Here is a 15,317-nt window from a genome sequence, read left to right as displayed (position 1 = left end):
TCATTATCCCTTCTTTTTCACAGTTAAGTCTTGTGAAATGAAAAGGATTGCGTGTGTGTGTACGTGTAAATTAGCTAAGGCTGAGAAAAACGGAAATGTGGTGTCTTCCTCCCCCAGCATAATGCACCCAGGCCATTGAAGTCTTTCTAATAATCACCCTGCAATCCCTTTTCTGGTTACTCATCACCAGAGCAGCCTTGGGGCGCATACGGTCAACCTCACCACCCTTCCACTACTAAATTCTCCTAAGCAGTCTGCACAGTAGGCAATGTCAGAAGGAGGAAACACAGGCTGAAAGAGTGAGAATCTGTTCTGTTTGAGCTGACAGGAAGGGAAACCATTGGAGTCACTCCCGCTCAAAGACAGACCCTGGCAGCTCGGCCTCCCCCTTGGCTTGAGTAAGACTGATATCTCTGGTGACAATCCCGTAGGCCTCCACAACTTTCCAGGCATCTGCTCTGAGCAGGGCACTTTCTCCCCTCAGATTTATCTTTTTCTGACTCTATGACATTTTTTAGACTCAACTGTAGGGTGTGCTCACTTTAGAGAACCTGCAAGTGCTCTATGGTGGAGAGACACTGAACCTGTCTAGGAGAAAAGCCCAGCTATGCTCTGTAAGGTCATCCTCTCCCAAACTCTCAGCCTCCTGGGTGTCCACTGGATGCTACCTAGGTTACAGCCACTAGCCCTCGGCAACACTGAACCTCAGACCTGGAGTCCAGTCTCAGGAATTGAAACCCATCTTCCCCTATTTTGTTATCATAGGCTCCGAATGGAAAATGCCTTTATCACCCACAGTTTAAAAAAAAATCTTTTAATTATAAAAAAGCAATATGAAGAAAAATAGGTAAGATCACTCACTAATAAACTAAAAGCAAAATTCTTTCAGAACTATACCTTATTGGCATATTAGAAGCCAGCTTTCGTATTTTTTCCTTCCCTTTAACTCATCATAAACTTCAAGAATTTCACACATCATGGCTATTTCATGTACATTCTTTTGTAAGGATGTACAATGTTCCATTGTCTGGCTAAGTGTGGAGTAGGATGGACAATGGTGGTTGTGGTGTTCATGTGTGTATAGGACTATGTGTGTGCACATGTGTTATAAAATCAGATAATGTCTCTGAAGAAATCTGACCTCTCTGTAACCCTTTCCCTTTTATGACAAGATCCAGCTTAGCTATGTGACCCAGGCTGACTTGAAACCATCCTGCCTAGGCTCTGTGAATACGAGGGTCACAGATCAGTACAACCACTCTGGATTTTGATACAGTTCTTGATTCATAGTTTCTAGAAGCTAAACTAAGCTACTGCATATAAATTTTTCTTTCTAAGTGTATCTTTTTTGTTGTTGTTGGTTTTTCTAAGACAGGATTTCTTTGTGTATCTTTGGCTGTCCTGGAACTCACTCTGTAGACCAGGCTGGCCTCGAACTCACAGAGCCTCTGCTTCCCAAGTGCTGGGATTAAAGGTGTGCACCACCACATCCAACCCAAGGACATCTTAATACACACTGTCAAACTGCTTTCTAGGAAAGAAGGAAAAACAAAATCACCCGCCCCAGTGGCAGGGGCTGACACTGCAGCCTGTCACCTCAACATGGGTGTCTCCAAAGAGGCGGAAAGGAGAATGTCATTATGACGTGCGCTAATCCTCCCGGGGTCATGATGGTTCCCCATATGGGCCACTGCTTTTCTTGGTTAGTGCACACATCTGCACACTGTCACCTGCTGCTGAGCCGCTGCACCTGTGTCACGGCCAACACAGGTCCTTGCATCATTCCTTCTCTGTGTTTGTATTTCTACTGGCATTTTGTTTAAATTCAGTATGTCTAAATCTTTACTCTGCTCTGGAATGTCTTCAGCTGCCAGCGAAGGTCAGAAAGTCATTCTAAACCTACAGACTGCAGTCACTCACATATATTCCTCATTTATGGCTTACAGTTTAAAAAGCATTTTGGAATTTATCACAGCCTGTGGTTCAAAGTACGACCCTGACCTTTCCTTCCCCACCAGCGAGCAAGCATTCCCACTGTTCATTAACTCAGTAAGGATCCATAGCCCTTCCTTTCTTATACATTAAATCACAAGACGGAGGAGCTTGGATCTGGCTGTCACATCTCACTCTTTAATCTATTTATTCCTAAGCCAAACAAAGCTCTCATTAAATTGTATTAATAATATCTTTTAATTATTAATAAACCAGAACTATTTTGTAAAGTCAGGTGTTTTTAGCAATGTTGTCCCCGCTCCCACTAAAATCAGTTTTTAAAGCTTCTTTAACCTCTTTTTAGATTTTGTGCCTTCTTCGTTGGCATATCTTTTTGTTATGAAAATCCCTACAGTTTTTAATTTTAGTTGCTGCTGTTGAGTTTGAGAGTTTTACTGCCTCCCACTTGGTTTCTTCAGTAGCAGCTGGAAATCCTGACCTGCTGACCTGATGGCAGGAATGGGGTAGAAGGAACAAAAAGCCTCGGTGCACAGGAAGGTGTCCCAACCCGGCAATACTCCATGTGGCAGCCAGGGAGCACTCAGGAGCCATCTCTCTGCACGACCCCACACCTCTCCATAAGAGATCACACCTGACTTGCACTTTCCTTGATGTATTAAATGAGATACTAAAAAATATTGACATGTAATAAAAAATTAATTAAACATAAGCTTGTGACAGTTTCTTACCCAGAAGAAGACAGCGCTTGCACACAGGGTGACCCGGATACACTTCCCACAGGCAGTAAATGGAATGCGCTCCTCCTCCTGATGAAGAAGAACAACTGGTCAAGGGGGCAACTCCAATAAAGCTGCTGATATCTCTGGGTGTGTCAACAGACCTCAGACTTAGCAAACAACAAACAAAGCCCAGTTTGCAAGCATACTCGCTCGTAGCTATGCAGTTAGGAATCTCAGAGACACCAGGCCAAGTGCAGCATTTGTTTGCTTGGTGCTGGGCACTGAACGCGCTTGGCGTGTGCTCTCGGCTATCAGATCTGTGGGTTTTGCTAATGCTTTACATGTTAACGTGGTGCAACCTGAATTTTTGGAGCATTTCCACCTTGTAGCTTACTAAGAGAAGAACACACGGCACCTCCTACTTTACCTCGAACAGCCAGAGTGCAACACCAGGTGCAAACCTTGGCTGGTATTCGCTCTGGGCCAGGTACTCTCCTGGGTTTTACTCATGAACTCCGTCAACGCTCACTATGGTGACATGGAAACATTCTATCACTTCCATTTTATAGATGAGGAAACTGAGGCACAGATCCAGAATCCCCCAGCCCCTAAGCTCCCCTCTAACCCAGGGAGGACACACGAGGCAGCAAAGGTGACATGCGGGATAAGGAAGGTGAGATTTCATTCACAAGTTTTAGCAAGCTGGTGATTTAATTCATCAGTTGACAGTTTTAAACGGCCAGACCATCTCTGCTTTGGTTCTCTGCAGGTTTTGTCATTACTCGAGTTTCGGCTTTCATACTGAAATATCCGACCACAGGCACTGCCCTGTCCTCTCCAGCAAACGGCAGTCATTATTCAGAATGGGGGGCTCCCTGCATCCCAAGAGACAAATGCCACCTGCTATGCTATTTATAAAATGAGGATGCTCAACTGTCCCTCCTGCCCCTGCCTTCTACAACCCATATCCTGAAAATCTGGGGCTAATTTAGAAACCTACAAGAGGAGACATTCCTCCCTGTTCAAAACTGTTCCCACAATGGTGACTAAGGACTGCTCTGAATTCCCTGTGTTGACAGAAAGTATGGAAAACTCAGAAATCAGCTCTTGGGGGTTTGGGGATGAACAGGGAAACACGGAGCATTATTTTTTCTTTGTTTGCAGCAGTAGTTGTAGCAAATACACTCTCCCAGTGACAAATGCCTTACACAGTGCTGGCCCGCAGTAGGATCTCAGTCTGTGTTCTCCTCCTTCAACCCCTTCTGACTTTAGACTAAGAGCCACAGTATTTTTTGTGCACATCCCAAGCAGAAGGAGGGCCAGTGACTGAGCACCAGAGAGGGACAGCTAGTTCAGGATGCAAACTGACTGCCAGGAAGATGCCTGAGACATCTGTAATGCCAACATTTCTTTCCTTACACAACCATGCCACTCTCTCTCTAGAATATATGTGCTCTATCATTATTGTAGAGAGTGTCTCCACACACTGTCCTAAGCAGTGCTCAGAACACATGTGGCACCTCAGAGATGCCATAACGGGCTCAAGTATCTGCACTGTTCAAGTCCCATGGTGGCTTGGTGGATTGTGTGGTGAACCACTTCAGAGAAAGCAATGCAATGCATCGCCTTGCTGAGAACAGCAGGGAGAGCGTGCACTGCATCACCTTACTGAGAACTTCAGGGAGAACGTGCACTGCATCAACTTACTGAGAACTGCAGGGAGAGTCTGCACTGCATCATGCTGCTAAGAACTACAGTGAGAGCGTGCACTGCATCACCTTACTGAGAACTGCAGGGAGAGTGTGCACTGCATCATGCTGCTAAGAACTGCAGGGAGAGCGTGCACTGCATCATGTTGTTAAGAACTGCAGGGAGAGCATGCACTGCATCATCTAGCTGAGAACTACAGTGAGAGCGTGCACTGCATCCCCTTACTGAGAACTGCAGGGGGAGCGTGCACTGCATCACCTTACTGAGAACTGTAGGGAGAGTGTGCACTGCATCATGCTGCTAAGAACTACAGTGAGAGCGTGCACTGCATCACCTTACTGAGAACTGCAGGGGGAGCGTGCACTGCATCACCTTACTGAGAACTGCAGTGAGAGCGTGCACTGCATCCCCTTACTGAGAACTGCAGGGGGAGCGTGCACTGCATCACCTTACTGAGAACTGCAGGGAGAGTGTGCACTGCATCATGCTGCTAAGAACTACAGTGAGAGCGTGCACTGCATCACCTAGCTGAGAACTGCAGGGGTAGCGTGCACTGCATCACCTTACTGAGAACTGCAGGAGGAGCATGCACTGCATCATGCTGCTAAGAACTACAGTGAGAGCGTGCACTGCATCACCTAGCTGAGAACTGCAGGGGAAGCGTGCACTGAAGCAGGACAGACATGTACCTGAGTGATCTCGTTTATTACCACGTGGTTGCACTGGGCTTCATACTCTGGTCGGGCCTGTTCCTCCTGCTGGAGCTCAACCGTGTCCCACTCATACTCCAGCTCGGCCTGGCGCCGCTTCCAAAACTCCAAAAACAGCGTAACTGACAAGAGAGAAGAGGACAGCATGGCTCATTGAGGCAGGTGTGGAATGCCACGCTGGGAATTACCACTTCCACTCTTGGGGTGAGCGCAATCGATTTATAGATTTAAATAACATTTGAAAGCCAGAATTTTTTTTTTTAATGAAAATGTTGGTAATTTACAAATACTGTGAAACATGAGGGTCTGGGCGGGGCAAGGGGAATGGTCAGAAGGCAAGCACGCATGTCGGACACGAAGCCCGCAACCCTCGTTTCGCCAACGGAACACACCAATAGTTCACTGTTCAAGAGCAGTCCATGGTTCGGCCTTTCCCTACACCCTCATCCTCCTCTTACCCCCTCACCATGACAGACTCTTAACCCTCGGGAACAGGAAACCCACTTAAACATTCTTTTATATGCTGTATTGTATCACAGCAACAGAACAGTAACTTGGACAGCCAGGGATGATGTGTGCCTGTGGGCGGGTGTCTAGTCTAGGGGACTGGAAGGGCCAGCCATGTCGGGAGTCTAAGTGTCGGGGCTGAGGGTGGAGGAGATCACCAAAGGAGGGGTCTACAGAGGTAGGTCTCACTGAGCTGCAAATAAGAGGTACTGGGGAGCTTTTAAAAAATCCCAAGCACAGGCAACAGCCCCGAGGATTCGGGTTTACCGGGCTGGGAATGAGGAACGCTGCCTGCACACAGGGGTTTGTTGCTATTTTTTTCTTGCAGTCAAGGTTGAGAGCCGGGCCTGCAAAGCAGAGTGGAAAGCCAGAAGCTAGGAGGAGAGTCTGGGATGCTGGAAAAGGAGCCTGAACTCAACACCTTCCCAGGGTGAAGGCCAATGAAGTGCTCAAGCACCCACTTCCCAGCCTTGCTTGTGTGACGACTTCACTAATGGTCAGCTGGAGCAGAAGTGGCCTGCCGTGGAATTGGTTCCTGCACATGGAGGGCAGAATACTGGTTCCACTGAAAAGCCCCCAGGCCTTTCAGTGTCCTTGAACTTGCCTAAGGGGAAACGAAGTACCTGCCCATCACTGGATGAACACCTTCAGCACACGAGGCAGTATTGTTGAACAAGCTATGACTGCTGGTCTTGTCACCCATAGGAGCTCTGCTAGCCTCAACTGGCAGACATTTCCTGAGACCCCTGCTGGGGAGCAGGAGCCACCCTGTGGCAGCCCTCTGAGGCTGACTATGGATCTAACGGCCCTCAGAAAATACCTGCACAGCCTATCAAACAGAAGGCCTACTTTCATTTACCCAAGAATTCTGCCAAGTATATGGTTTGCTCCAGAAGCTGACTCCATTCTCTGGTAACGATGAGAGTCATTCTAATAAAGCATACCCTCTCACACAAAGAGCACCCCGTTTCCTCTGTCAGCCCCTTTTCTCTTCAACACAGGTAGCATGCAGGCAAGCCTGACCTGCAGCCACTTCTAGGTTTAGGTTACTGTCATGGAGGCAGGGATGTTCTGTTCGCTGATGAAGCACTAGCATACACTAGGCACTTAACAAATGCACTGACAGAATAAATGAAAGGGAATGTCCCAGAAACTGAGTACCCCACAACCTCAGCGGGAGGAACCATTCTTAGGGTTCCCAGCGATCACTGCCTGCTCATCTCTGACTTTTAACTTCACCACTCTCTGCTACGCCAGTCGACCTGGGTCAAACGCTTCATTCCACTGAGTCTTGTTTGCTTATTTTCCAGTTCATTAGTTTCTACACTCTTTTAAATTATTTTTTTTTTCTGCTTACTGATTTTGGGCTTTTCTTTTTCTTGTTTTTTGAAGGCCTGAAGGTACTTTAAATTCCTTACTTGCCACCTCTCTTATATTTTAATGTAAGTACTTGTAATTATAAATGTCCTTACAACTCTTAATCGCACTGACCAGGTTTTTAGTGGGTTTGTGTTTTAATTTTCATTTGCATCTCAGAACTTTTTTTGAGTTGTTTCTTGATTTCTTTAATGACCCATTCATTCATTATTCAACTGTGTATTGTTTGATCTTCAAGAATTTGCCTGTTCTGTTTTAAATGTATTTTTTAATTATTATTATTATTATTATTATTATTATTATTATTATTATTATTATTATTATTTTAAAAACTGTGCTTGCAGGTGCCTGGCCAGAGGCATTGGATCCTCAGGAGCTGGAGCTACAGGTAATGGGAGTTGCCCAAATCTGGCACCGGGAGCTACAGGTCCTCTGTAAGAGCAGCACCATTTGTTAAACCATCTCTCTAGCCCACAGTTGTCTATAGTGATTTCAGTCTTCTCATGTTTGTAGACCCTTGCTCTGTGTGCTAGCATATGATCTATTTTTGGAGAAAGCACCATGGCTGCCGAAAAGTTACTTGGATGTAGCTCTCTATGGAGGTCTATTTGATTATGCAACTGAGATACTTCTTTAGCCCATTCCTAATTTTCTGAACCCTAAGCAAAGCATAATATTAAAATATAATTAAATCAATATACCAAACATTTCCACTTCTTTCTTAAAACCTTGTTGCAAATTTTAATGTACATTTTTTTGTTGTTTTTTATTTTATTATTTATTTATTTTGAGACAGAGACTCTCTATGTGGCCCTGGCTGTCCTAAAACTCACTATGTAGACCAGGTTGGCCTGGGCACCACAGGGATCTGCCTACCTCTGCCTCCCATGTGCTGGGATGAAAGCTGTGTGTCACCATATCTGGCTCACAATGTATGTATCACTGATTGGAGGTTGAGAAAAGTCAAAACTCTGTAGAGCTCTTATTTGATGAGGCCATGGGCAGCTTAATCTACCCGAGAATGACTTTCTCCACTTTTAAGACCATGACACACACACAGAATCTATGAAGCAACTCCATCAATAGAGGAGGATTCATGAAGATAACTTTCCTCTCAAAGAGCAACAGGACCCATTCTAATGGACACCTAAGGAGACTAGTGGTTCCCTTCCCACTACTCCCGACCTTAAGGGTTGACAGTTGTTTACTTCCTGGGCAGTTCTGCCTTGGCAGCAACTGAATTTGAAGGGAGTTAAGTGACCAGGTGGAAAATACAGACTTGCTAGCATATTTTCTACCTTGAAGGCAAACCCCAGGGGTTGCAATAACGGACCAGGATTCTTCATATTATTAACATCCAAGAACGCTATGGGGGCACAATTACCCAGTGTTTTAGGGTACACCTTGGAACTATGAGTGTGGGCTCTTAAGCTGTGTGTCCTAGAATGGGAGGAATTGCCATTCTGTATCTTCTGTTCTGTGTCCTTGTAATATAGTAAGCTGAACTCCATTGGCTAGCCCTGTAGTTCATACCCAGGCAAACCACACACCAGGAGGCTCTAGCCCCGTGGTTCTCAACCTGAACATCATGACCCCTTTGCAAGGGAGGGGGGCTGAGCGACCCTCTTTTAGTGGTCACATATCAGATATCCTGCATATCATATATTTATGCAACTCTTCATAACAGTAGCAAAATTACAGTTATGAAGTGGCAACAAAATAAATTTATGGTTGGGGGTCACAAAGAACTGTATTAAAGGGTCACAGCATTAAGATGAAGACAACCAAACAACAACTACAATAGCAACAACAACAACAACAACAACAACAACAAAAATGACTGAGAGCAGTACAGTATTACATTCTGTAAAAGAGCAAGATATAAACCCTGAGAGGTGGAGGTGTTCAGATGCTGTATGAGTCTAAGATGTCTTAACAGGCCTCTAACTCTTCGGACGTCATTATTTACAATATTCAATAAGGTAAACTAACTTGCTCACCCCATCCCATCTTTCTAACCCAGACTCTCTTGCAGCTAGGGTTCTAGAAATGACTTTCTAAGTGCTCAGTAGCCTTGTCTGTGTGTCACTGAAATGGAGACAGAAGAGAGAGCAGCAGGGACAGCTTGGGACTACCTGGGACCACCATGAGCATCCAGTTCCTTGATCCCCACGTGCAGGTCATTGGACCTTCTGATCCCCCAGATCTTTAGGAGTCAGGGAACTGGCAGTTTCCTAGAGATCAATGGGCCTTGTTTAAAACTTGCCCTTACAAGTGATCACTGAAAAATCGCATCATTTAACCACATGTGTAAGCCAAGAGAGTCAGGTAAGGAGGAATGGTGGGGATCTTTACTGTAAGCACAGCTGTGCTTAGGACTCCACAAAGCAGCACAGTCTCCCAGGCTGGTGCAGCCTAAGTGGAGATATTGGTAGGTAAGTGTATGATTAGTACCATACCCATTATGAATGTTTTCTGCATTCAACGTTTTCCATTTCTAGAGAACAGAGAGAGAGAGAGAGAGAGAGAGAGAGAGAGAGAGAGAGAGGCAGTACCAGACACCTTGTGGGAAAGGAGATAATGTCTCATGGAATGGCCGTGGTAAGGAGTGACTTCAGAGCCCCCCACCACCTTGACTCTGCCATTTCACTTTCTGTAATGAGGTTCATAGCGGTAGTCCTCACGAGGCAGAAGTAACAAGGAAACCAGCATAAAGCACTTAGCGAGCTCATCAAACACATATGCTTAAAGATGTGCACATACGATGCTACAAGCCATGCAGAGACACCTCCTGCATTCTGAAGTCAGACAAGGTGGATCGGCAGCCTGACGGATGACAGTTCCATAACTAGGCGCAGCTGATGGTCGCAGAAGGGAACATCATATATATATAACATATATATACATATAGCCTTATTTAAAATGTCTTCTGTTTAGAATTGTAGAGATCAGAAGCTGTGGCTAAGGCAACAGAGTGGAGGACAACACAGAGGCTTTTACTACTTGAATCCAACCCAAAGTCTCACTAGTGCCAGGGACTGGCTCTTCCTCCACTTCTGTGTCAAGTATTTCCCACAGTGAGGTTTCCAGTAAAACATACAAGCATCTCGATGACAGAGCCTCTTATTGGGTAAGTGTGGCTACCTCAGATTTCACTGTCCCCTAATAGTGTCTGTGGATACTTTTTTTTTTTTGGTTTTTCGAGACAGGGTTTCTCTGTGGTTTTGGAGCCTGTCCTGGAACTAGCTCTTGTAGACCAGGCTGGTCTCGAACTCACAGAGATCCGCCTGCCTCTGCCTCCCAAGTGCTGGGATTAAAGGCGTGCGCCACCACCGCCCGGCTCTGTGGATATTTCTTAAGGGTACAAAATACCATTTGGTGGCCTTACACAGGTACGGCCACCACCCACCCTGCAAGGACCCTCAATGCCCACTTCCGCATGTGTGTGCGTGCACGTCTGTGCTGATGGCTCGCCTTTCGGGTTGAGAGGCATGGTTAAGTTTCTTCCTTGCTCTTTCCTATAACATGACGCTGCTGATCCCAGCCTACACCTGGAAATGAAATGCATGCACCTCTGAGAATGGGTATTTTCCCTCTACATGAGAATATTTACACTAATGAAACACTCAAAAGTCTGCATTTTAATAAAATGCCGTCCTCATTATGCTACTGATGCTACACAGATTAAAAAGGATGAGCAGCCGCCAGTGCCTGTGTAGAACTTACACGTTAAGGTTGCCTCTTTTCTACGAAGCAAGCTCAACTGGCAATCCCATGCTGCTCCGCGCCTTCCCCTCCACCCCCAGGCTGGATCCCAGCTGTGGGAGTTGTAGCATGGGGATAACAAACCATGCTGAGTGCTGACTTACAATAATGCTGTGATTTCGGAATATTTTGGATTGGGTATTTTCTGTTTATGGATGTTCCTATGATAGTCTTATCAAGGGGAGGAGGAAGAGGAGGGAGAGGAGAAGAGGAGGAAACGACTCTGAGTTCTGAAACACTTCTGGTCCTGAGCACTTGGGATAATGGGTCCTGAAACTGTAATGGCTCCCAACGACTCCGCGCCCCGTGCCCTTAGGTGGTTTCCTTCATCTCATCCCTCATTGCTTAGGTGGTCTCCTTCATCTCATCCCTCATTGCTTAGGTGGTCTCCTTCATCTCATCCATCATTGCTTAGGTGGTCTCCTTCATCTCATCCCTCATTGCTTAGGTGGTCTCCTTCATCTCATCCCTCATTGCTTAGGCTTGGCTGCCTGACCTGCTGCAGCTGATGGGACATTAGCAAACAACGCAACAACAGGCCCAATGCCACTGCTGCATATGTGGTTACATCTTGCCTAGCAAGTTGGTCCCCAGGGGGCGATAGTGGCATGACTTTTAAAGGGCAATCAATTGTTTTCTGATTGGGTTTGGGGTCTATCTCACAGGAGAGATTTCAGGCCTGGTACTACAAACCTGTCCAAAAGCCCATGGCTGAAGAGGTCATAGGCCCTAGGGTGGGATGTACTATTGCTACTTTGATAAATGCTTATGCTGTCAAGCTGTCCTGGACATTTTATTTAAACCCATAGATCTGAGCTGCTCTCAGCCTCAGAAGAGAAGCTTTTCCTCGTGTTAGGCATCAGTTAACAAACACTTATAATTGGTCAAAGAGCTGAGAACAAGTAACCACGTGTGCTTAGCCCTAAATGGGAGATCTGCTGCACTCCACAAACTCAGGCACCCCTGGTTACCTTTAGGATACCCGCACAAAAGAAGCCAGCCCAAATTACAAGACTGGGGGTGAGCTCACAAGATCCCGCTCCTAACTAAGGATCTGCTGGCATTCAGTCGCTGCTTGGGGAGGGAGAATCATTCTTTGGAGGGGCAGTGAGAGGTAGGCGTCCCTGCTCCAGTGGATGGTGGCACACCCACATAGCACTCACTGGACATAGCAGACTATTCTAGGAAAAAAAAGGAGTCCATGAAGTTGAGAGAGGATCTGGGGGAACTGGAGAGGGGAGGTGGGGGGGTATACATTATCATATTTCAGTGTGTATAGATGAATGAAATTCTCAAAGAATAAATATCAATAATTTTTAAAGCTGCCGAAACACTGTGTTTCTTTGCTTCCTTTTGTAGCTCTGAAGCCCCATAAAGAATCCCAGGCGAGACATTTGAGAGTGAGAAACCACATGAAACCCTCCAGACCAAGCCAGGCTTCTTGCTGTCAGATCACCTCTTTCCAATGGAGCCGGTGGATTACCACAGAGACCAGCTGAGCCAGGCCATGTGGAGCATTTGGAGTAAAGTGCTACGATTTGTTTGATGGCAACTAGACTCACTGTGTGCCTAAAAGGAAGTCATTTTGTGCTGCGGCTCAGAGGCACAAGCAGCTCCACCATGCTACTGGTGCAATGTGCAAGAATCAGAGGCACGAGCGGCTCCGCCATGTTGGACTGGGCGGGGCAAGCAAGCAGTACCTGTTTTTGACCTAGGAATGTCACAGCTTAGATTCTTAAGCGCTTAGCGATTTAAAAGCACAAAACAAAGTACTCCTGGATACTAAAAAAATTACAGATTCACAATAGAACTGATTCAGACACTGTTGGATGAATGTACGTAGGCTTGAGAGAGAGAAAAATATATATATAAAGAATAAAGTTAATGTCTTAAAAAAAAGGGTAAAGTCTTTAAAGAGACAGAGTACAGATAGTTGTAGATTAAAAGAAATAAAGAAAAATAAGCCACGTAAAAATGGAAAATTCACAGAGAGTCTGGATTCTTTGTATTATTGTGTTTTCTTTAAAATTTTTGACTGTGAAGGAGCTAAGTACAGAGAGACATTTCATTATATGGGCTGCCAAGCTAAACCAGAATGGATATAAGGGTATTATGATTTCAGAATATGGGTCTAAGGATATGATGCTTTGGAGAGGGTCTTCTTTTGTTTTCACAGAGGATGAGACTCTGTGGATTGCGTCTATACCAATCTGGTATGATAGACCACGCCCTCCTGAAAGGTTACTGTGAACACCTTCAGAAAATTACTTCACTCAACTGCCGACTGAGATGACCCTGACACACAGGTTACACCATAAAAGACCTGAATAACAGCGCCCCCATTCAGCAGGAAGCAGTTTGGAGAGAAAAACTGCGCCCATGTTCCCAAATATTGTTTATGAATATTTTTTTACATTTAAAGGGGGATATGATATAGATATGAATAATTTGTATTGGTGTGGATTATAAGGGCAATTTTGTTATATGTATATGCATATTTCTAATCTTGATTAAGGTATTGTGATTGTATAGTTCATTTAAAAATGTAATGTATATAGGTTGTTAATGGATAATCATTGATAATTGTCAAGCTTTTAGTCATGTTAGATTTTCTAGATGTGCATAGATATATTTCAGCTAGATAGGCATTCTTCATATCTTTCAAAGACTGCAGAATATGGCATTTAATGTTTTAATAACTTAGGGCTTTTCATGATAATGAGACACATCTGCTCCTGACAGCACCAATCTACTTCAAGAGGAAGATGGGCATCGAAGAGGCTCCTTATGGAGTTTGATAGCCATTTGGGCAAGAAACTGCTCTTGCCTGGACTGATGCATAAACTGGATGCAGAGAACCCTCAGAGAGAGGACTGCTGAACTTGCCTGAAGGTGAGATGGTCTTTTGGGGTTCCTGACTCATGAAAGAGTCTGCGAGACATTCTGCAGGACACAGCAGATAGTGACTGAACTGTCTTTGGAATTTCCTGCTTCATGAAAATGTGTCTGCTGGATACTATGGGCCTGTAGGCCGAAGATGGATGCCCCAACAGTACAAAAGAACTTTGGGTGACTGTCCAGGCAGCAAGATGTCTCTGTCATTTCTAGAGTTTGAAGTTTCTTATTTCTTGTTTACTTAGGTAATATTGTATCCTTCTGGAGTCTTTGATGGAGTTGAAGAATGGTTAGTTATAGTTATAGTTTTCCTTAGTTATGATAAAAGATAAAATAGATATAAATATTGTAACTGTAATTCTTGCTTGATAACTGTTTTGCTATATGTAATCTTACTATGTTAAAGTGAAAGCCTTTCTTTTTTGTTTAAACAGAAAAAGGGGAAATGATGGAGGTGGGTCATTTTTCTATCTGTTGTTTCATTGGTTAAATAATAAAGAAACTGCCTTGGCCCCTTTAATAGGACAGAAAATTAGGTAGGCGGAGTAGACAGACAGAATGCTGGGAGAAAGAAGCCGAGTAAGGAGTCGCCATGATTCTCCCACTCCAGACAGACGCAGGTTAAGATCTTTCCTGGTAAGCCAGCTCGTGGTACTACACAGAATATTAGAAATGGGTTAGATCAATATGTAAGAGCTAGCCAATAAGAGGCTGGAACTAATGGGCCAGGCAGTGATCAAAAGAATACAGTTTCTGTGTAATTATTTTGGGGCATAAGCCATGCGGGCGGCCGGGTGCCGGGGACGCAGCCCCGCCGCTCATATTACAACATGTGTGACTCAGGGAATTGAGAGAAATAATGAAATGAGAAACCAGGGGTGCTGGGGAAGCCACAGCCTTTGAGGTAGATTTTCATACAGCAAACTCTAATGACATCAACAAATGAAGCTCAGCCAAGACATGGTCCTGAAGGTGGGAGACTTCAATAGCTCATGCAAGATCGCACCAACACCATCAAACCGAGAGAAAAGCGAAAGTAACTTACCCCACACTCCCATAAACACGGCAAAGACCAGGGTTCCAAAACTGTCAAAGATGCACAATTTCTGGAAAATACAGCAATGACACACAAATAAGTGAATCGTTCGCTTATCAGAAGTCAGCAAATACATAACGCTCTGCGTATTCTGCAGCTTGAGCGCTCGCGAGGGCCGGTGCTGGCTTAGCAATCCCTACACGTACGACGTACCCACAGATGGAATTTCTCCCACTTTATAAAAGCAAACAGCTTTCACCGTCTGAGCCCGAACGCATTTTCTAGGGGAAATCTCCCCACACCACGATAAAGCAATAGGCGCATCTGCTAAGATTGCAGGCCGTTAGAACTGCTTTTATGAGCTGTCAAGAGAAAGGAAGGACACAGCCAGCGGCTCTAAGAATCCAGTGCCCTCTAAGCAACTTTCTGATTTGCCTCTTATCATTGCCTCATTCCCCTCAGAGGATAAGTTCTAGAAATACTTCTTTGCTTATTAAAACACACACACACACACACACAAAACTGTTTATGTGGTAATGGCTTTTCTTTAGGCGCACTCTGCCTCCTCAGCCCAAGGATGGCTCTGCTCTGGCACTGATGAGCTTCCTTCCGGCGGGACAAGGGCTGGACAGGTGCCTCCATCAG

The 15,317-nt window shown here is 45.1% G+C and overlaps 1 protein-coding gene across 3 annotated transcripts in view; it reads right to left on the bottom strand.

Moving 5' to 3' along the window:
- Ano6 (anoctamin 6) overlaps positions 1 to 15,317 on the bottom strand; it is a 176,378-nt gene that overhangs the window by 23,145 nt on the left and 137,916 nt on the right. For 2 of the 3 annotated variants that reach the window (XM_057791986.1, XM_057791988.1), the window contains 3 exons: positions 14,682 to 14,742; positions 5,072 to 5,214; positions 2,682 to 2,759 (listed from right to left, as the gene is read on the bottom strand). In XM_057791986.1, coding sequence (XP_057647969.1) covers positions 2,682 to 2,759; positions 5,072 to 5,214; positions 14,682 to 14,742 — 282 coding nt within the window. The remainder of the gene's footprint in view (positions 1 to 2,681; positions 2,760 to 5,071; positions 5,215 to 14,681; positions 14,743 to 15,317) is intronic. The other variant, XM_057791987.1, reaches the window with a different exon arrangement.

The sequence above is a fragment of the Chionomys nivalis genome, chromosome 17 (genome assembly GCF_950005125.1).
Source record: "Chionomys nivalis chromosome 17, mChiNiv1.1, whole genome shotgun sequence".
Lineage (NCBI taxonomy): Eukaryota > Metazoa > Chordata > Mammalia > Rodentia > Cricetidae > Chionomys > Chionomys nivalis.
The sequence above is the reverse complement of the archived record's forward strand: the minus strand, read 5'-3'. Positions and strand labels throughout refer to the sequence as shown.